Source organism: Mercenaria mercenaria, chromosome 10, assembly GCF_021730395.1.
Source record: "Mercenaria mercenaria strain notata chromosome 10, MADL_Memer_1, whole genome shotgun sequence".
NCBI lineage: Eukaryota > Metazoa > Mollusca > Bivalvia > Venerida > Veneridae > Mercenaria > Mercenaria mercenaria.
The window spans coordinates 77,790,813-77,812,921 of NC_069370.1; the positions used below are offsets into that span (position 1 = coordinate 77,790,813).

The window sequence follows — 22,109 nt, forward strand, 5'->3', positions numbered from 1 at the left end:
ATTCTGTAAAACATGATAAATTCGCAGATATTCGCAGACCAAGCAATCAGCTGCGTCGAGGCTGTGATCTTTGAATATGTCTTTTCCTGTTTGACTTTTGTCTATGTTTTTATAATGATCCATGAGCAACCTATACATGTTCCAATTTTTAAAGAAATTGCTTTATTAGTAAAGTCTTACTATTTGATATGGTGATATTTGGGGGACTTGTTTAATTGCTGTCGGCGAAAAAGGCACATGTGTATGGATGACAAGCTAGACAAAAATAAGCGAACGGTTTTCCAACGGCGAGTACCTATGATGGTGATGATTGTTTGTCTTTCAGACGCATACTATTACATCACTATGATTGCACCCTCATGATAAAAATCCAACGTATTTGAACAACAAAGAATTACTTTATTCAACAAAACCCTGTTTGGGCTATGATATTTCTTAAATAAAGCCAAATAAACATCTCGTGTGTCAATTTATGTAAATTTAGGCTTATGAGAAACAAGCACAATATATCACTTTTGAGGTAAGGGTAACTGTGTTTTTAAGAAGACTCCTGCCACAAAAATAAAGTCACGAAAATGACAAATATTAGATAAGCTAAAATCTTTCAACTAATATGCCGAGTAGATCAGTAACTATGGTTATTATCAGTCTAAATGAGGTAGTGGACCCGTAACGGCACTCGGCAATATCTGTCTGAGTATTCCCGTTAGACATCTCGGGTATGCAGCTCAACATTTATGTGGGGGACATATAGCGTAGCTGCTGTCCATACGTATGTCCGTATGTACGTATGTAAGGGCCGAAATCTTGTGTGTTCAACTCCTCCAATACTATTAGCCTGATTTGCTTCAAACTTTTACAAATGAACAAACTAGATGTGCAGATGACCATAAAGAAAGGCATTCTTTCTGTGACTTTTTAACCACAGTAATAGCCCTTTCAAAGTTTTGCTATATAGAATACAGAAAACAATCTTGTGTGTCCAAGTTCTACCACACTGTTAGTTTGATTTTCTGCGAACTTTCACAAATGAACAAGCTTGATGTGCAGATGACCATAAAGGAATGCATTTTTCTCCGTCATTACTTTTACCGCAGTTATGGTCCTTTAATAGTTTTGCTATATTTAGAGAATGTATGTGGGGGCATCCGTGTCCCAGTGAACACAATTCTAGTTTGTTTTGCATTGTGTCGAACATTAAGGGCAAACAGAGTTTTTATAAATGTACACGAACACAAATGGATATTTGGTTTTGTTTGAGTTACGCTGGAACAATAATGTAATGTCGCACGGATATTCAATTTCTATTTAATTGTATAATTACGATATTAAACAGAAGATACTGCTAAATATGTTTTACCCTATTTCATCACAGAATATCTCAGTTCTACACCGCATCTTGTATTGTTTATTTCTATTATAATTATTACGAGTAATTTTTGTTTGATAGCCAACGAATATATCGTTTGATAAGTCAAGCGCATGCGCTTTATACATCACAAGAGCTTTTGGTCTTTACCCTTAACCACATTATTTGGACATTACAGAAAAGACGATTTCTCCACTTTTTATCTAGATTGGGATGAAACTTCCTTAATTTTGATGATCAACTGAACATTTTCGATCGGAAAAGAAAAACTGTTTCAACAAGTAAAACATTTATTTTCTAATTTTCGAAATAAACATGATAAATAATTATTTTCTACATATATGTGCTTCTATTCAACATAGCCATGACCGGAAACCTTAACATTTTACCAGTTCCAGCATCTTAACGTCAGTTTGTTTAGAGATCCAATAGTGTCATCCATTAAATAGAAAACTGTCCATCTGCCAAAGCAGCGAGACTAGTACTAGTACAAATATCAAAACAGTTTTTAAAGATATTTTCAATCTGACATCAGCACTTTTAAGACTGGCTTACTTCAATTCTAATAACAAACGATGTGCAAACACCGCCCAATGTCTTTATAAGAAACTAATATGAATTAAACCCACCATGTTACACTAGGATTTTTTTTTTTCAGTGAAACGACGAGCTTCGCACAGTTTTCTCGTACTGCTGATGCTGACTTCGTATGGCTATTCTATTCACATGCACGGGTATTGGGACAACAATTTTTGGTTTATTAATATTATCTGATGTTGTCCTTCCGTGTACAAGTCCGGCTTTTACTCTCTTCCATTTTGCTCTTCTATTTTGAAACCAAATTTTCACTTGAACTTCGCTTAATTTTAACGCATGTGCAATCTGTGAACGTTCCGTTAGTGATAAATACTTTTTACTATGGAATTCCTTTTCTAGTTCTAAAAGTTGTTCAGATGTAAAGGCCGTACGCCGCCGTCGAGTTTTACCGGACGGAAGCGTTACTTTTCCGGTATTGTCACTGGTTTGGTTTGATTTCAACTGATTGATACTTTTATTAGCACTATCTTCTTCTTCGTCTGACTTTGGGTTTGACCGTTCATCTTCATTTTCATTGGTTGGTTCCAGCATTGGCTCGTCTGCAACAGAAAAGTCAAGAAACCTAAATGTTTGCATAGTCGAAATTGCATTCGAGAAACCTAAATGCGTGTATGGTCGAAATTGCCTTCGAGAAACCTAAATGCGTGTATGGTCGAAATTGCCTTCAAGAAACCTGAATGCTTGTATGGTCGAAATTGTATTCGAGAAACCTAAATGCTTGTATGGTCGAAATTGCCTTAAAGAAACCTAAATGCTTGTATGGTCGAAATTGTCTTCGAGAAACCTAAATGCTTGTATGATCGAAGTTGTATTAACAGTTTTTAATCCGGACAGAGCTTCAGTTAAAATCAACATGTTGACATATTTATCAAAACTGTACTTATTTCTTAAACTGTTGCTGATGCATTTTCTTTTCTATATACATGTATTACTGAAGACAATAATGTAAAGAAAAATATATTTCACAATTCTTCTCAAGTCAGAAACTTTGCAAAAAGCATTATCAGTTGACATAGTTAATAGGTTTTTTTGCGTGTTACAACTAAATTTCATAACATTATTAAACAATTAGTAAATTCTCACTAAATAACTGATGCATGCGTGAACAGATAAAAATAGTCTATATATAATAGTATATTATCGATAGCCTGATATATGATTCTAGTTACGGTGTGTACAATGAATGTTACCTTTAAAGATATTTCCATGTTATCAAAATAATTGACACCGCTAAATCTCAACTTGGAAGTAAAAATAATGTTATAGTCCTCGTGATGATAGAGATTAAAAGATAGACATCTGTCTCTGAACTCTACTAATTTTAAATGTAGCCTATAATCATTTTCAACTTAGCTAAATATATAAGCTACAGTGTATTGTTTTTCAAAATATGCGGGTGATTTTATTGGTGCAAATTCATGTCATGGTTATATATTTTTCACTATTTTAACCCAACACACAACACAATTTATACGCATACACATATTTTGTATAAACATGCTGTGTAGTATTTATTCATTTTTTTTAAACAAGAACTTTGGGCATCAGATCCATTTAAAACTTCTCCAATTAAAGTTACATACATTAGCTACCTTTTATTTTGTTATCGTTATCACCACCACCACCGTGGTAACACCACCATCACCACCACCATCATCATCAATAAAGACTATTCCATCCTGATTAAAATAACGATTTTTCTATGATTATTTTCGGTTTTATTTATATCAAAATAGTGCAGCTGATCATAACTGATTATATCATCGGATCTAGAAATTGGGTTTCAAATTAAACTTTTCATATGTTTTGATTTGAGTATTAGAACTTCCTAATTCGCATTTAAATGGGTTCTGACATGCGCAGTCGATTTAGCAAAACAAAACTGAATCAAATCGCATTAACCCCCTACCGATGTAATTATAATATCACGAACTCTTAATTACTATTTTAGACACCGAAATGGATCTATTAACGGAGGAGGCGGTCAAAACTGACCACAGTTTGAGTGATGACCATTCGAAAGTGAATTGTTATTATAGGATAATGGCATATTAGAAGGAATTTAGTCAGCCTGCCATAGGAAAACAGTTAACGCTCAGTTGCTCGGATTTGTCAAAATGGTGTCAAAATGTGTCTTCATAGCACAGTCAAGACTTTCTTTTCACTTGGACCGATGTTTTTGCCGCTAATAAGAAAATAAACACACACACACACACACACACACACACACACACACACACACACACACAAACAAATGTTTTTCGCAAGAACATCTACTAAAAGTAATAGTTTTACGAAAAGGAACGACCAATGAAAAAAATCGGATTTCCAGGAAACTTCGCCTACCATAAATTCAACCTTCTCATGCAGACAACCAAAGATTTTTACAGTTCCTTCTGATAATTTAACATTTGACATTGTGTTTTGAAACAGGCACTGCGAAAAAAGTCATGAATAGTGCTTCTGAAGTCGGGAAATTACACGATTTTCGGCCGGCAAACTCTTTATAATCATTGCAAACAGATATTTATTCCGTAGTATTATTTTTCGCTTTTCAAACAATTGTCTGCAAAGAAAATAAACAATTTATTGCAAGAATTGTACATTAAAATATGAATAAATTCTTGCCGTGAAGATCTTATATTTCGTGAAAATAAATTGATATTAAATCCGACTTTTGAATAAATGTGCAGCGTATCATATCAACAACACAGAATAGAATATAAACTACATCTGACCGCACAGTTCATGCAGAAAATGCATTACAATCGTAAATTACTGTAACAGTGAAAGGAGAAACTCCAGAAAAGCAGTAAAAATTGGAGGTTAGTTTAAATTTACTTCAACAAGGGGGCAAAATGGTTGAAAGTCAAACTACACTACACGTTAACATGATGTATGGCAACCTGAACTTTCCGTACACTCCTTCCAGACTTTTTTGTTACAGTACGTATTCTATTTCGGTATTTTTCGTTTGATATAAATGCAGTTTTTTTTTGTTATGACCGAATGAGTTTTGAAATAGCAAACTTGAATACGCAATCGCTCGGAAAACTTAAGTCATTATCATACTCAAGATTTTAATAAAAGGAATTTTTATTGTTCATCATCAGTTTTACTATCAGATAGTCTTAGATGTTCCAGAAACAAAATAAATTCGTTTGGAACTGATATTACTGATTTAAACGTTAAGTAGAAGTTTTTGTTTGAAAATATGTGACATCCCGAAAATATGTCGAAAGTAGCTGTTAATTCTTGACGTTTGACCTACAAGTGCTTTTAAAATTATTTTAAACTGGTATTAACCAGTACTTTCTTTTAACAAGTGCAGTAATAGTCTCATACTGTTTGTATATAGCTTTGCTGTAATCACTGTATGTATTGTACATGAATACTAAATTATTCGGGTCTTCTGTGTTATTTACGAAACTAAAGGGTGAACAAAAACTATATGTAAGTGTACATTCATCAAACATAAATAAAGATTATTATATACTATTTGTATCAGTCATGTAGAGTCGTGATATATACTGTACAAATGCCTGAAGACAGTTACAATAATCAACCATACAACACTACAAAAGATACAAAAATGATTATTGTAAAATTTTGTTTATTAACTAATTGAATGGTAAGATGCCCTAGGTAAATGTGTTTGATATTCAACATATCAGATGTTATAAAACCAGCATGTGTTTTCTTGTTCAGGTATAACTTGATTTTCATTTTCCATGATAAATTAAACCGATGATTTTCAAAACTATCTATCGTTAGACTCAAGATAAGTTATAATTCAAATAGAATAACACCAATACCGCTAGAACTATTATTACAAACATTAGTGCTTAAAGTTTGGTTATTGGTACTTCAAAGACCATCAAACATTAAAAACTAAGTGGTCATATTTTACTGATGGCATTGGAAGGAAGCATTTACATTTCTTATCTATAGAGCGCTAACTGCTAAATGTGAATATAAAATGCAATATACCTAATGCGAACTGAAAACCTGTACTGGATGTTAAATAACATTTACAGTACTTTGTAATAAATATATTACAAGGTATACTTTGCTCACAAGACAAAAGATTTTGTAAATCTCCGTTGTATCATCTCTCTCGATGTTTCCCTACATGCAGTTAAAAATGCTATTTGATAAACTGATATTTGCTAGATGTTAGCACACTGTTCAAACAGAAATGTATACGACTGGAACCAACTGAATTTAGCATTATGCAGTAAAGGATTTAGCATTATGCAGTAAAGGATTTAGCATTATGCAGTAGCAGTAAAGGATTTAGCATTATGCAGTAAAGGATTTCGCAATTTGGAATTAGCATTTTCACATTCGGCAGCAACGCGCACTGGTATCCCATAGACAACTTCCTCATATTACTATATATCTACTGAATAAAATTAGTAACATATTTATATAAAGAAACCTACACACACCAGACACCACTTTGACTACACAATCGTCATGCAAATTAAGCTTGATTTATATGATATTAATTGTTTCAGTAATTGTACCTGTTATTGAACTGTCACTCATGACGTCATCATCATTTTCGTCTTGCATCTCACGATCTTCATCTTTCTGACAATTTGTTGTCAGTCTTAAATCCTTTGGATGGGAACCATCCTCCTCCTCGTCGTTGTCGGACACTGGGGGACTCTCCTGAACTAATTTCTTTGGCTTATGAGCGTATTCGTTAAAAGTTGAAAGTGGAAGGTCCGCTTGTCTGTAATTTTCCATTACGGAACTACTAAATGCGCTGTGAAAATGTCCAGGATACGTTGAACGTGACGTTAAAGGGAAGCCATAAGGCGTATGAGCGTACGGTAGCACCGTCGTAGAAGCCGGCGGCATGAAAACGTAACCACTGTTGTACATCATAGAACCGTATCTAGATGAAAACGGTGAAGATATTAATGAGTCGATTGAAAACGAATTAGACCCTCGGTGATTCATAGTTGATTAAATAAGCGAAAATAGCACTTCAATAAATCCAGCTTTATATCACTCATAACAACGATATTATTTAGGTTATAGTTATAAAGAAGAACAGCTATCTTTATTGACTTGTCGCGCACTGTACAATATGGAAAAAGTCTTCCTGATGATATGGAATTTCAGAAGTTCTGTGATTCGAATGTTTCTTAGATACCTATTAATTAGCACCCTGTTTATGCTATTTCTTAAATAAACATATTCGTCATGCACAAATTGTATGCAAGGCTATCTTATTACAAACAAGCACGCGTGGAGAGAGAGAATTGTAAAAATCGTTTGTCAGTAGAATGTTACTGTAAACAGTGCGATCATATTTACACCAAACCCAAAAAGGTGGTACTTAATGAAAATGATCCATCTTTTTCTGTTTCCCATTCAACTCACTGATTCGCAGCTGTCAAGCCGTTTTTTGAATGACACACGCCAATGTTCGCAGCGCGCGTTGTCATTGGTTGTCAGAAAGCAATTGACTTCTTTACGCTCTAGGTCGATGCGCAACGTGAGGCACTGTGGGAAGTGATAAGCCGAGATTGGCTGGATTTTAATTGAATCATTAGGACTAAAAAGAAGCGCTGAACTGGATATAATTGAGATTAATTCAAGCCAAATCATCCAGCTTAAAAGAAAACAAGTGGCAATGAATTAAATCTAGAATATTGAGACGGAAATTGAATTAAACCTGTCCACATTTCGACGTTAACAATAGAGCGTTACGTGCGACAAAAGGCCACTTTAATTACGATGCGGGTAATATAGTAACAGTACAATTGTAGGCATCTATTTCGGAAGCGCGCGTCTGTCAGCATATGTAGATATTATGAAATAGTAAACGCAGACAATTACTTAAACATTAAGTGAAAAGTGACGTAATATAAAGTGCTCTGGTACACCTCTGTAAAGACATTGATTTAATATCTTTTTGCCTATCTGAAATTGGATATTTACTTATCAAGTACACATACATGTTTTCTTTGCTTGATCTACAACAAATGCATTACATATGGAACTTAAAAGGTCATGTCACATAATAATAATTGACGGATGTTATAAACAAATAATAAAATCACGGCTAAAACCAATCTAATAGTGGAAATCAACGAATTAATCTCTTATAGAAATAGTTGATGATATTTTGAATTGTAAATAATTGTTAATATGTATTCTCATATAACTATATAAATAATGTTAACTGTAGTTAATTTCATTATTTAATATAACATTTCATATTAAAGTGGTTTATGTGGTATAAATCAAATTTTAAACATTTAAGCTGAAAGTAGACCCAGTCCATTTATGCTATATTACAGACTAAATATAGTTATGAACTGGGATTGAAGAGCCTGGCATAGAAAAGAGAAATTATCTTGTTTTTAAAAAAGAAACTAAAATCTAAATAAAATCTTAAGATATTGTCGAAGTTTAATAATTTTCTACAATGAATCACATAAATTTAGAAACTGACCGTCCATTCATTTAAGAAATTTGTTGAAAAATTTCATCTGTACAAGATTTGCACACATTTTCCCATTGTTTCAAAGCAGAAATACTTCTAAATAACCATTATCTGTTGGCTAACAGTCGCTAACTTCGGAACACTAGTCTCTCACAGTTGAATTAAAATACTTACATAAAGTTTGTAAGTTGTATAATGAAACAAAGCTGTCTACTAATGTGTAAATCTGATACACAAGCCATGAACCCTATCGCATTACTTCAAGTTCAAGTTCAAATTTTATTGGCAAATCAGCAAAGTACTTGCCTTTGGCCATTTACATTGTAATAGAAATATGGCAAAGACACAATTTTACAAAATCATAACAACATAATTATACATGTACACATAAATAACAAAAATTTTACTAGGAAACAGTAATATCTGACAGGGTATTGTTGCGTTGAAGCATAGCTTCTTTTATGAATTTACACAGGTTTAAGAGATGTTTCTTTCTCATAACTGACATAACAGAAACAAATTTATTTAAAGAGGGCCAAGAAACATTGCCCAGATATTTATGTCTAATATCTCTATATTTGTCACAACACAATAGAAAATGATACTCCGATTTGGTTACATTTTGGGTACATAATTTGCATATTCTTTCATTTCTATCCACACCAGCATATCTTCCTACTTCAATTTCTAATTGATGAGAGGATTGCTTTTCATACTTTGGAATTATTTTGAATTGAATTGAAAATTTAATTGATTTAAAACTACACATATAGAATCAAGCGGCCTACCTTAGAAATATAGACTTCTTTTACATTATTTATACCACGTTAGTAAATTCAATTTGAGGGGTCCCTGAGGCCGAGTGGTTACAGTCGCTAACTTCGAAACACTAGTCTCTCACCGCTGCGGGTTCAAAACATTATTTGAATTGTAAAATTCTGTGATATGTAGAAGACTATAAATCTGACATATATAAGATTGGCGGTTCTACCCAGGTGCCCTTCCGCGCCTGGAAATTATGCCCAAGGGACACTGGGAGATATATCTCCACCACCAGAGGCTGGAAAGTCGGTGTGGCTTAACACTTCACCAACAAACAGTACTATCTAATTTTAGATGAGCACTTCATTTTACTTTCATGAACACAATATTTCATTTGTATGAAATATGAGATAACATAAAATGTCAACATCAAGAAAAGTACCTCGCACGTGATAAAACTTCAGATCTTAACGAAATTATAAATGGATAGTTATGAACTGTTTTCTAGTCAATTAGAAGAATAAATTGTCGATTTGTAAATGTTAAATTATGACAGTAAAGTGGCCAATTTTAAATCTTTCGATCAATCATAGAGTATTTGAAATAAATATGACACATATAAACGAAGCATAAAGATAACAGAAAAGGCTGTATTGATAAATTATTCAAATCATTTGATTTTTACTAATTCGTTTTACAATCGAATTATTTTGACACCGATGTATAAGCTGTCCTACAAGGATTATAGTATGCACGAATTTAGTCCGCAGTGTCATCAAACACAGTTGGAAGCAGGAGCTATAGTAGGCTAAGCGATACTTGACGCTTATCTGGCTGTCAAATAAACAGACAAACCGTTTCAAGTGCTTCTAAATTATGTTATTCACTTGACACCGTGAGGGTTCAAATCATCGGGCCGGATAATTGACGTGCGGACGGCATTTAACACGCTCTTCACACCCTATAGAAGACAAACATATCAATCACTCTTAAACACTTATTCAAATATTAGACTCCTACTTAGGGACGGATGAAAACGGTAATCAAAATTCCAAAATTTTTGCATCTTGTAAAGTCAGTACCCGTTTTAACCTCTTAGTGTCACTTACTCTAGTGCGACAAACCAATGTACATTGGATACCACGCACCTCACTGATACATGGGCGTAGGAGCGAGTTTAACTTGGGGGTGGGGGGGGGGGGGGGGTGCGTAAATAGGGTTAATAGTTTCATAGATTTTGCAGACGCTCAAACTGTAGTGATTGCGCTCAATGACATATTATTTTTATAAAATGTAATCAAACAATCCTTGGCGTGGCGCGTACAGATTTCAGTACTGACACTACGGAAAGAGACATGTCAGAATACAAAGGAAGGCAAAATGCAAATCAGAAATCAGGTTGGAAAGAATTATATGATGCTAAGTAAATGTTATATTGGGCTGCAAGTTATATCTCTTTTCCAAAATATTGGGGGGCCAAACTTTAACTAAAGTTTGCCCCCTCCCCGCTCTCCTAGCTTTGGAGGGGTCTGGCCCCGCTGCCCGCCCCCCCCCCCCCTGCTCCTACGCCTATGAGATAACATTGATGATACATGTTGAGACAGTTTCAACATATAGCGCTAATGTATATTGCTGAAAAAAGGAAAGTCCAGATACTATATGCGAGTTGCACATCAATTTTGACTAACATTACCGGACCAGATCTATTTTCATATCCCTAGGAAGTTGAGTATTAAGGGATGGACTTAGAAATTTATTTTAAATTATTTGTGGTATATATAAAAACATCAAAGCGAATTATAAAGGTGCATCATTGTACCCATGAAATAAATTCATTGGTGATATACCATTTTCTTGTTGCAGCAAGACCACATCTGTATGTATATAAACAGACAACTTCAGTCATTTCGGCATCATGTCCTCGATGTAAACAATAGATGCATTGTATTTTATCCATAGGATCAAAACGTTTGCAAACACTGGCAATCATGAACTCCTTGAGAAAACTCTTGATTAACTCAAACACTTCAGAGATACGGATGTGTCCACCGTATATTAAGCAAAATATTGTTTTGTTTCTAAATTGATTCATAATTGAAAAATCATTATACACAAGTACTATTGAAAACAGTGCTTAAAGCAGCTATTTTGATAATTATTTTATCAACCTTTTTCAGCTGGGTATCATAATACTTAATTATTCAACTACACTCAATATTATATTAGTGTTAAGTGTTTTAGACTGCATTAATGAGGGGTTTATTTAGTAGATTGTCCGCTGATTATACCAGATAGCCCTTGAGGACAACCATCATCAATTGGTATCATTAAAGCTAATCTTTGTCTCTCTTTGTTTAAGTTTTTTACATTTTTGTTTTCAGCCTAAGTGCCCGGTAGCAGGAGGGTTATCAAAGCAATTAAGTAGCCAAATACTCAGCTTCCGAAACCGCTCTAGAAGGCATGCATACTTCAAATAACTGATGGAAAATGTTTTTGTTTGAAATACTATAGTACAGCGTTGTGTATGTGCGCTTATAAACAATCGTTCTAATTAATTGATTAGATAAATGAAATGGGAGATGTAAATAAAATGAGCCGCACCATGAGAAAAACCAACATAGTGCATTTGCCACCAGCATGGATCCAGATCAGGCTGCGCATCCGCGCAGTCTGGTCAGGATCCATGCTGCTCGCTTTCACAGCCTGTTGCAATTAGAGAATTCGTTAGCGAACAGAATAACCTATTACAATTAGAGAAGCATAGATCCTGACCAGACTGCGCGGATGCGCAAGCTGGTCTGGATCCATGCTGGTCGCAAATGCACTGTGTTGGTTTTCTCATGGTGCGGTTCAAATGGTCTTTATTTCTGCCCACCTGTCTGTCTTTAACTCTGTCTGTTACTCTATGCCCATCTTTTATCGTTAAAAATTACTAACCTTGATATTCTTTTCTGTTGCGTTCCTTTAGTTACTAGTAAAACGTAAGTCATCGCATGCGTAAAAAGTGAAAAATTGTACATATTCTATTTTTTAACTAAAACTTAGCCATGCTGAAGTATTGTTTTCTTATTTTCAATCTTTAAAGACAATGGTTCTATATAAATATGATATGTTTCTGAATTCATTTTGCTTGGGTAGTGACATCCATGGCCAAAAGATTATAAGAAAGGAGATCCCTTTAAAACGAACACTGACTTACGACCTTTATATGGCAAACTGGCTATGCCCCTTAAAAGGCATGCTGATTTATGCATTGATACGCTGTTAATCTATTCCATGTGTAATATGTTGAATGCATTATTTTGCTGAGACAACGAAACAGATAAAATGAAAAATATGAAAATGGCAATAAGAGAGAATTATAGCTAGAGAGAATCTGCTTGTACCTGCTAAAAGCTTTACGGGGTATACTTGGCTATTTCATTTACAATACACACTGGTACTATGAGTGTACATAATGTTATTACCTTGCTCAGACCTACCATGTTAAACAATTAGTTAAAGAAAAAATGGAAACTCGACAGGTCGTTCAACACGATAAAAACGAAAATGTTGCAGGCTCGGTTTGATTGAGCCTGTTCATGGGCGGTAGTGAAAATGCATGCTACCGTCTACCCCCGGGTTGAGCAGAACTCAGCATTTACACATGCTACAAGTACAAAAACAATTTAGAGACATCCGTATATGTGTTCATACAGCGGTGCACATGGAACCTTCAATGATACACTAGCGTTTAATTCCATGATAAGCGGCGTATTGACCCCAGTTTGCCCTAAACGAGAAAACAATGGGCAGAACTAAACAAACTGGAATTTAGAAAGGGGACCTGAGGTTATAAAGCCTGCATATCACAGGAACTGCCAAAAGACAAAACATATCCAAGGGGTGTTTATATAATACCAAAAGCTACGAAAGCGGGAGTATTTGAACCACCTAAGCCGAAACGTTCAAGCTGAGAAACTAAACAGTACCAATAACACGACATAAAAAGGTCGTGTTGAACGATCTGAGAAGATCGAAATATAACAGCCCTGACTGAACGTACGGGGAGATTTTTTTACGGCCGCCACAAGGCACAAACAACGCAGCACTCCGGGTGGTGAATCATCAAATTTAAAGTGTAATACGTTAACAAATATATGTATTATTTCTTATAACAAACCAACTGCATGTATAGCTATATAGTATACAGATATAAGATAATAAAGGCCATAGGTTCCCTAAGTATGTAAAGTGACAAAGGGCCATTGACCGATAATTCAGCGCATTAACTTCCTTTTGACCTTGTTGGATTTTGTCCTAACCCTTAATACTGCTCATGATATTAGACTGCAATAATACATTTCCAAAGCATGTTTTATTCTAAGAATTTGTTGTTGAATGTTAAACATTTTACCCACACAGCAAACAAAATAACCGAGTCATTAAGTCATTATATACTAATCAAGCGTTCATAAGGATAGACGCATATTCACATGTTGTGTTTCTGATATCTAGGTGTGCATTCCACATCATTGGTGAGACCGTTACGGCTTCTTGTTGAATCAATTATAACATATTGTTGATATATCTTTTTCATGTAAAAATATTCCTTGATATTCGACAAGAACTTTGATCCATTTCCCAGAAATAATTGCGCAATAAGCACCACACATCCTGAACGATTTTGTAGGCTGATTTGTTTCTATTCATACGTTTCGAATGTCAAAAATGTTGTGAAAAAAACACTATATGTATATCATAGACAAATTACAATTTAACTTGGACTCTTCCAAAGGGTGCGCTGGAAAAAACATGTACTGCAAATTTTAGCAAAAGCCACAATTCTTTAAAAATTGTGTCACGCCAACCGTAAAAATTCCCTATACATGGACTCGGCGTTGTTATTATTTTCTGGTCCTTTGGAACTTTTGAGTTTATTCAATATTTGTATAACAGATTTCTGCTCAAGCCAGAGCTAGGGACGTATGAGGTATTGCAAATTGTACTGCCTGCAAAGAATCGAGTCTGCTATTATTTGATTTGGTTGCATTCTACGCTTCCAAACGATTACCTTACGTGTGACGGTCGTAAGAAGCCTTCCTGTACTTTCACTCGGGTTGTTATATGTTTGCTTGTTTTCTGTGGCTCCTGGAGTCCGTTCGATATTTGTGTAATAGAGTTCCGCTAGGGTGCGTGAGTCACGGGTGTTGTGCGTATATAACCTCCGGTGAACAGACAGACAAACTGAGCCAGCTATTATTTTGTTAGGTTGCATTCTATGCTTCCATAGGATCTTCGTATAGACTGAATAAAAGCAAGCAAAACATGTGTTTGTGACATTGCGTTCTGTTAAATGGAATATTTGAGTATTAATAGGTAGCTACTATATTGCGATATCGTTTATGTTCCCGACAGGTTTAACATATACAACCCTATTTTAATCAGATGTAAAGTTAAGATTGACATGATTTACACAAAACGTCATGCAATTTTGTTTTTAACAGTCTACGCTGTTTTTAGTATTGCTATTTTCTATATGTTATAAGACATATGCCTAATATGCAGCTTTGTTTTCAACATTGTAAAGAGAAATCTTATTAAAAGATAAAATATAAGGTGTCCATCAGCAACAGTGCGACCCTGATCTGTCCATCAGCAACACTGCCACCCTGATCTGTATTATTCAACGTTAAAAATTGTCTCAGTAGATGTATATTTCATATTCACGTACTCATTTATACCTTATGAACTGACAAACTAGTCTATCTATCATTTAATTAAGGTATCAAAACAAAACTTTCCATAAGTAAAACTACATGATCCATATCATATTGTGTTTTGCATCTTTTTAGAAGTATTTTTTGTACTCGTAACTCAACTCTCACTATGACTGATTTGAACTTAATAGAAAGTTTATCTTAACTCCATGTCTGTAAGACTTCGAAGAACGCAATAATTGCTTTGAAATTTATTAAAGATTATTCCCTTTCAATGTTAATAACAGCTGGTGCTCAGTTTAATACAGTTCTATAAAATTTATAATGTTGTGATTCCAGCGTACACTACATATGACCAGGCATATACAGGTAAATGTTCCGTATCCCGAAGTCTTCCCCGGATGAATGCTGAACAAACATGTGTCAATATATCCATGCCAAAAGGTGTCTAATTTTTTAATTTCTAGCCGAAATATTTCGTAGATGTAACTTACAATGACCAAATACATTTTTGTTCTGCTATCCGTTCCTTACCACGGAAACAATTAAACTTTTGGAAGCACATAACGCAACCAAGCAACTGCAAGAGGTTTTGCAAAGTTTACATATATCGAGCAGGAACGATGTAAATATTATAAATCTTGCCAACATAAAATTATGAACTTCATGGAGTCAGTTCAATGTTTCTGTATACAAGGGGATGCATTTTATTGAATTTTCACGAAATTTTTCTAATCATATTCATACATACTCAACCACCAGAAAAATGACATAAATCATATGATAAAAACTCTGTAAATCACTTCCTAGCTATTTAGTGGCATATATATGCATCCATAGAGAAAGTAGTTAGAGAACACATTTAGGTAGTCGCAGTATTTATCCAAGGGCCAAGTGCCACAAATGCCTATCCTACGTATATTTCTTTTAAAAAGCGTAAGTTATATCGTTTCAAACATTTGTCATATATTCAGCTTTTTGATAGAACTTGTCTTTTCCAGTGTCAGTAAATGGAATATTTCATAAATAGATTTTAATCGGGAAAAAATGGTTGTTAAGTCAAGCATTCAGTCCGGAGCCTGTACAAGGGCTTATAGACACCCATTAGGCTACAGGGGTGGAGATATGCACGCTCGAGTGGGAATTATTTCAAAGACACAATGTTCATAAACCGATATCATGGTCTTTTTAATGGTTTCAAAGTCATATTAATCGCTTAAATATTGAAAAGTTGATTTATAACTCCAATGAATCTTGAGAGTTTTTTCATAAACAAGACCAGTATTAGAAAAAACATGATGGTGATATATGGCATACAAATGTGTAAGCATTTACTTTTCATATAAAAAATGAAAATAATGAGCCAACTTGTAATGGTACAGTCCTCAACATCCTGGTTGTGTTAAAATGCCTTCAAGAATTACAATGTAATACTTATGATTAAAAGTACGAGTTACAAAATTAGCCACTGGTAAAGCCAGCATCAGTAAATTCCATATGAAATATATTTACTAATGGATTACATTTGTTGTAAAGCTGGATTTTACAACATAAATGTTCATGATACACAGTTTTAGTATTGCATAATATAATCTAACAGTCTAATATTTTATCATAAATGTTTATATTGTATTTAAGTTTAGAAAGGATAGACATTTAGCTAGCTTATTAAGGGCATTCAACTCGTCTGTCTGAGACTGCTGATTTATATCTACAGATATAGATATCTTCATATTTACACAGTTCAGTATACGTTGGGATCATAGAGAACATTCAGTTTTAATTAGACTAGCTACTAGTCTGATAATAAGATTTTATTTAACATAAATATGAGAAGAGACTATGACTGGCAAATGTAAGGACTGTGACCAGTCTAAGTTTTACTATACTAGAATTCCGCTTAAGTCGGTGCTAGGGGGCATGAGGGGTGTTGCATATTTTCATTACCTCTTATGAACAGACTCAATCAAACCGACTCTGCTATTTTGTTGCTTGGTTGCATTCTATGCTTCCAAAGGGTTTTTCACAGATTTAACATGTTATTGCCCATATACCTTGTAGTCATCAGCTATTCTCATTATGACCTATTATGAAATATAGACAAAGAAGTTAAATAAACATTGGTAAGGTCATAGCTGATCTGATTTGAAAGATGAATGTTGGATGGCTTATCAGAAAGAGGCTGACCAGTCAGAATGTACTTTACATCCTTTATGGGAATTTTTGAGCCAGTTCTTCACAATGACTGACAACATTTAGAAAAACTCGTCTAACGATTAACATTGTATTTATTTTTGGCTATTTATTCAACCTAACTAAATTCATTATGAGTTTTCTCTAAATAAGTAAAGTTCTTTAATTAAGTAACTTAAATCCTATTGTTTTAACAGCAATGTTAATCTTTTATGTTTTCATCTTTAAATTCTTTAGTGATTATTGGTAATTTATTTACATTGCTGTTATTTTAGGCACATGCATACAAGCACTGGGTCACAAAAATACATTAAGATATTTAAATAATAACATTAATTTTTATTATATTTTACTTTTTGGCAGAACTTAAAATTTCAATCTTTTTATTGTTAAAGCTGATTTGTCATCGTCAGTGTTTTTGGCAATTTTCTAACTTGTTTGTTTGTAGATCATTTTGTAAAATATTAGTTTTAAAATGTCAGTAAATTTTATATTCATTTTTTGCAGTATTTGTGTTATTATTTTGCCCTTCTAAGTAAAGGGTAGTGTCATTTTGACGTGTGTAATAATTTCCTACTAGTAAACTGCTTGATCACCGCTCCAAAGCCAATTATTAAAAGAATAAGTAGCATTATAGAAATCTTCAGTAGAACATTCTACTTCTGGAACATTTCGAATTCAGGTACATTTTCGATTCTTAATTGTGGTACATCATTCATCAAAATTCATAGGAAAGAAAAAAATTATTTGTAAACCCACCCACCCTCTCCTTGTATATATACTTCCTTCTGCTTCTGTTTATATCTAATTTCAGCTTCATACTGACGATATGTACATGAGGAAAAAACTTGTTACACTCTAAATGTCATGGCTATTTGGACAACCTGTGCTGATCCTGGTTCACATTGGACACTTCGAAAGACATTCCGTGTTGTTACGGACTGGAAGTTTTTATATAATGTTGCTACAGTGATAAATTGAAGCACGGATATTAACTCTAATTAATATTATTGTGAGCATTTGCCAGCACGTTGTCTGCCGAGATGTAATGCCCACAAACATTCTCAGCAAGTTTGGTGAAGAGCCGACGAAAACTGAATTATAGAGCAGACATGTTTTGGATGCTGACCGCCCGCTGCCATTTATAATCTTCTCCATTTTGTTTCTTAACCGTTAAACAAAAAATACAGAGGTAGCTATTCAGATAGTCAGGGCTGATACCAATTTCTAGGTTTCGTCCGGAACGGCTTCTTTTAGCGACTTTTCAAATATTCCAACATCTGATGGTCCTTTTTACTGTATTTTTAAGTTTTTGATTATTAACGAACGTTTTAATATCTAAATCAGATAGCATTGTTATCTCTTGAATCGTTTTTGTGTGTTGTAAACAAAAAACAACAACTCAAATTAAATCCAGATTTCAAGATGCATAATCAAACTCTGTACACAGAGCGCCAACTTCATCCGATTTACATTCGGAACATTTTCACGCGTTTCGGGCTTTATCGTATGTTTAACATGGGACTGTTGAACCGTCCAAATACAGAAAATACAGGATTTTTTGTACGCGCGTGCGTCCAAATACAGAAAATACGGGATTTTGTACGCACGTGCATCCAAATACCGTAATATATTGTACGGTCACGTGTTGCAAATGAACGTTCGCGATTGGATAGATAAAATAGGTATAGAATAAAATAACGTAATATATGGACCAAACAAATATCCAAATCTATATACAGGTAGAGTTGCTATATGTCCCAATGGTCTATTACTTGAAAGAGGACACTCAACAAATGTTAAAATGAGTTTAAATGATAACTGGCATTACTTGTAGATCTCTATAGTTATTTACAATCTAAAATTATTCATTTTAGTGTTTAAACATGATTATGTATTGCGAGATATCGGCTAGGGGACGCAGCCATGGTCTTGAAATACCATTTGGATTGTTCGGTTTATCTCAAATGGAAGCACGTGTTACCCGTTCCGTTAATCAGGGTCTGTAGGTGATTCCTGCATCCGGCGAAGGGTCCAATACAGATACATCGCAATTATCAACATATGATCATAATTGTGTAAATGCAAAAGATATCTTGAGTTTGTTTGATGGAATCTCTACTTGACTGAATATAAGTTTTACATGTTTTAAGATCGTTCGTTACAACAGATTCTAGTTTTGTTACTCGCACTTCTTTGTTGTCAATACAGCTTAGTTTGTTTTTGTTTGCATGTTTTCCATAGTGCACTGTTTCTCTTTCATCAGTAGGAGGTCTACCTCTTTGTTTTGCACGTGCGTTTCTCCTTAAATAATGACGTAACAGTTTAACTTCTTTGACGTTGCTATAATGACCTTCAGCAGAGAATTAGTCTTCCCATTCTCCTTACATGTGTATAGTGTGGGTATCTTAGGTAAGTTTTATGTCCGCCGAGTCACCGTGTCCGTATTTCCGGCGGATGGGTTGATATGTATAATCATACATCGGCGAATTACATGTAAGTAATTCATGTATAATTGCTATAAACTTAGTTATATACAAAATGTAAGAAAACTTGTATAGGTAAATGTTATCGTAATGTATCGGTCCTATCGTACATGTATGTGTACCAGTGACGTCACAGTTTATTGTCATCTCACTGATGAAGTGCTACAAAGTTCGTCTTTCTTCGGGATTACACTGAAAACAATAATATTTTTGTGACCGTTTTAATCCGTTTAATCAATTCTAAGGGATGGAAATGCTGTAGAGTGTTCCCCTTTAAAACAAGTTAAAACGCCTATATATAAACAGATATGTTAGAATAAATAAATATCGGTGTAAATCAATAAACACGGACAATATATTACTGAAATCTATTTATGAACTGTGTCTGATTGTCAAAAAGGCCTGAAAAATTGGGTAACAAATGTTAAGGCTATGTTAGATATGTATGGTTTAACAGAATATTTTACTTATTGTGATAAAATAGATTGTAAACTATTTCCAGAAATGTTTAAACGTAGAGTTATTGATAATTATATACAGTTTTGGCATGGTTCTATAGAAAATAGTTCAGTCTTAGATTTGTATGAAAATTGTAAAAAAAGACAAAAGGGTATGAATATTATCATGATGTAATGCCTAAAAGTCAAACTTAGTCTAAAAGTCTTAGATTGAATGTTACAAGAAATAGAGCATCCGCATACGTTTTTAGAATCTAGACTAAAGTCTGTTCCACCTATTACGTTTACCTCGTTTCTGAATTATCAGTATCGGTAAAATCGTCCAAAAAAACATATTTATATCCCATACATCAATATCTCTAGACCTTTTTTTCATTTCTTTAATAAAGTATATATTAAAGAAATAATCTTGGATTTTTCTTTTTTCCCCATAGACCGTAATGCTATATGACGTTACGTCGACTTTCCAATATGGCGGCGCCCGTAGCGCAATAAACTAGGGGTTAACTCAAAATTAAAATGCCCGAGTTAATATTTGAAAAGACTGTGTTTGTTATTGTGTTATGTTAATTCTTTGGGGAATTCGTGACAGGCCACCTCAAAATGAAAAATAAATAAATAAATAAAATAAATAAATAAGAAAATAGAAAGAAACAAACACAAAAAACAAGGTGATTTCCAAAAAAAAAAAAAAAAAGAAACAAATGTGCGTGCGAACGTCTCGTTATTTTGAGAACACATGGGCATTATTCTTATATCAATTTTTCTGTCACTGAAACTCGAATGAAAAATATTATAAATACAGACATTTCAGAGTCTGTCACGGACGTACATGCACAATATAAAAATTCGAGCTCTAAAGCATGCATTTTCATTTTGTAGTAGTGCATTTTGTTTACAATTACATGATAGTTTCAACATAGTACTTAACGTTTCTGGTGACGCGAAAATATAACGCCAACACGTAATTTTCCATAAGCACACGGTCATTTCCGAAGGAGCATCATGGAAGGCAATGCAGTTTTCCCGCCAGAATACGAAGAAGAAACGTCTGCTTCCGGTTCTATGGAGAAATTCATTATGTTGTATACGATGGCCCGATATTTACGTATATTTAAGCTGGATTTTCATTATGTTACTATTCCCGTTTCCATCTTAACGTTGTGTTCAACATCTGCCGAACAATGTACGAAAATGTATATATCGATCTAGCACAGGTTCTACAGAAATATGGTTTCGTAAGAATCGTGTTGAGTCATTAAAACTAGTATCATTCCCTGACGCCGACAAGGCTTGTAATTTCATTGGACATGATTTATGGAAATTTGTTTTTGTTTGTTTGGCTTTGGGTTCAACGTCGTTTTTCAAAAGTATTTCAGTCTTGTAACGGCGGGCAGTTAGCCTAACCAGTGTTCCTGGATTCTGTACCAGTACCTGTTCTCCGCAAGTAACTGCCAACTTCCCCACATTAATTATCAGAGGTGGAGGACGAGTGATATCAGACACAATGTTTTTTATCAAATCGTCACGGAGAACATACGCCCCGTCCGAGGATCCCGCGATCCGTAGACCAACGCTCTTCCTACTGAGCTAAGCCGGCGGGTTAAGGAAATTTAGCCCGTTTTCAAATAATTGCACGCAGTATATGTTTTACTAAATTTGTTTTAAAAGCACTGATCCCCAGATGTTTCAGACTCCGAATATTTGTTCAGGTTTTGATTATCGGGTTTACTAATTTTTGATGGACATTTATCATGTCCGCTGTCCAACGTAATGTTAATTTATAGTTTTCTGGTTCCTGCCAACGCTTTAGGGTCACAAGAGATGAGTGTCACCCATATATAGAAAATGAAATTTTGAATTTATCTGCTTAGAGGGCGCTTTCTGCATTGTGGTTGGTCAAACTGTCCCTAGAAAATAATAACTATATGCAAATGCAAAATTTGCCGCCTTGCCAGAGGGCAGTTGATTTTTAGAATTTGTCGAGTAAGGCACGAGTTCTATATGTTTCAATTCACTACGTTTTGGGCACAGATAGCATTGTTCAGTAAGTTAATTTTTTGTTTTTACTGCCTTGTT

The 22,109-nt window shown here is 34.3% G+C and overlaps 1 protein-coding gene across 1 annotated transcript; it reads right to left on the bottom strand.

Annotated features, from left to right (window-relative positions):
• Window positions 1-1,086: 1,086 nt before the first annotated feature.
• On the bottom strand, window positions 1,087-7,292 carry LOC123561055 (homeobox protein GBX-1-like). The gene is made up of 2 exons (XM_045353211.2): window positions 6,496-7,292; window positions 1,087-2,505 (listed from the first exon to the last, which is right to left on the bottom strand). The coding sequence occupies exons 1-2, from the start codon at window positions 6,935-6,937 to the stop codon at window positions 2,024-2,026; spliced, it is 924 nt and encodes a 307-aa protein (XP_045209146.2). The 5' UTR covers window positions 6,938-7,292; the 3' UTR covers window positions 1,087-2,023.
• Between the last annotated feature and the right edge of the window lie 14,817 nt (window positions 7,293-22,109).

What these genes read in the sequence shown, in the direction of transcription:
- LOC123561055 (XM_045353211.2), bottom strand. Translation starts at nt 6,937, where the DNA reads ATGAATCACCGAGGGTCTAATTCGTTTTCAATCGACTCATTAATATCT. An exon ending in GAGTGACAGTTCAATAACAG is followed by an intron (nt 2,506 to 6,495) that starts GTACAATTACTG and finishes TTTCTGTTGCAG; the next exon opens with ACGAGCCAATGCTGGAACCA.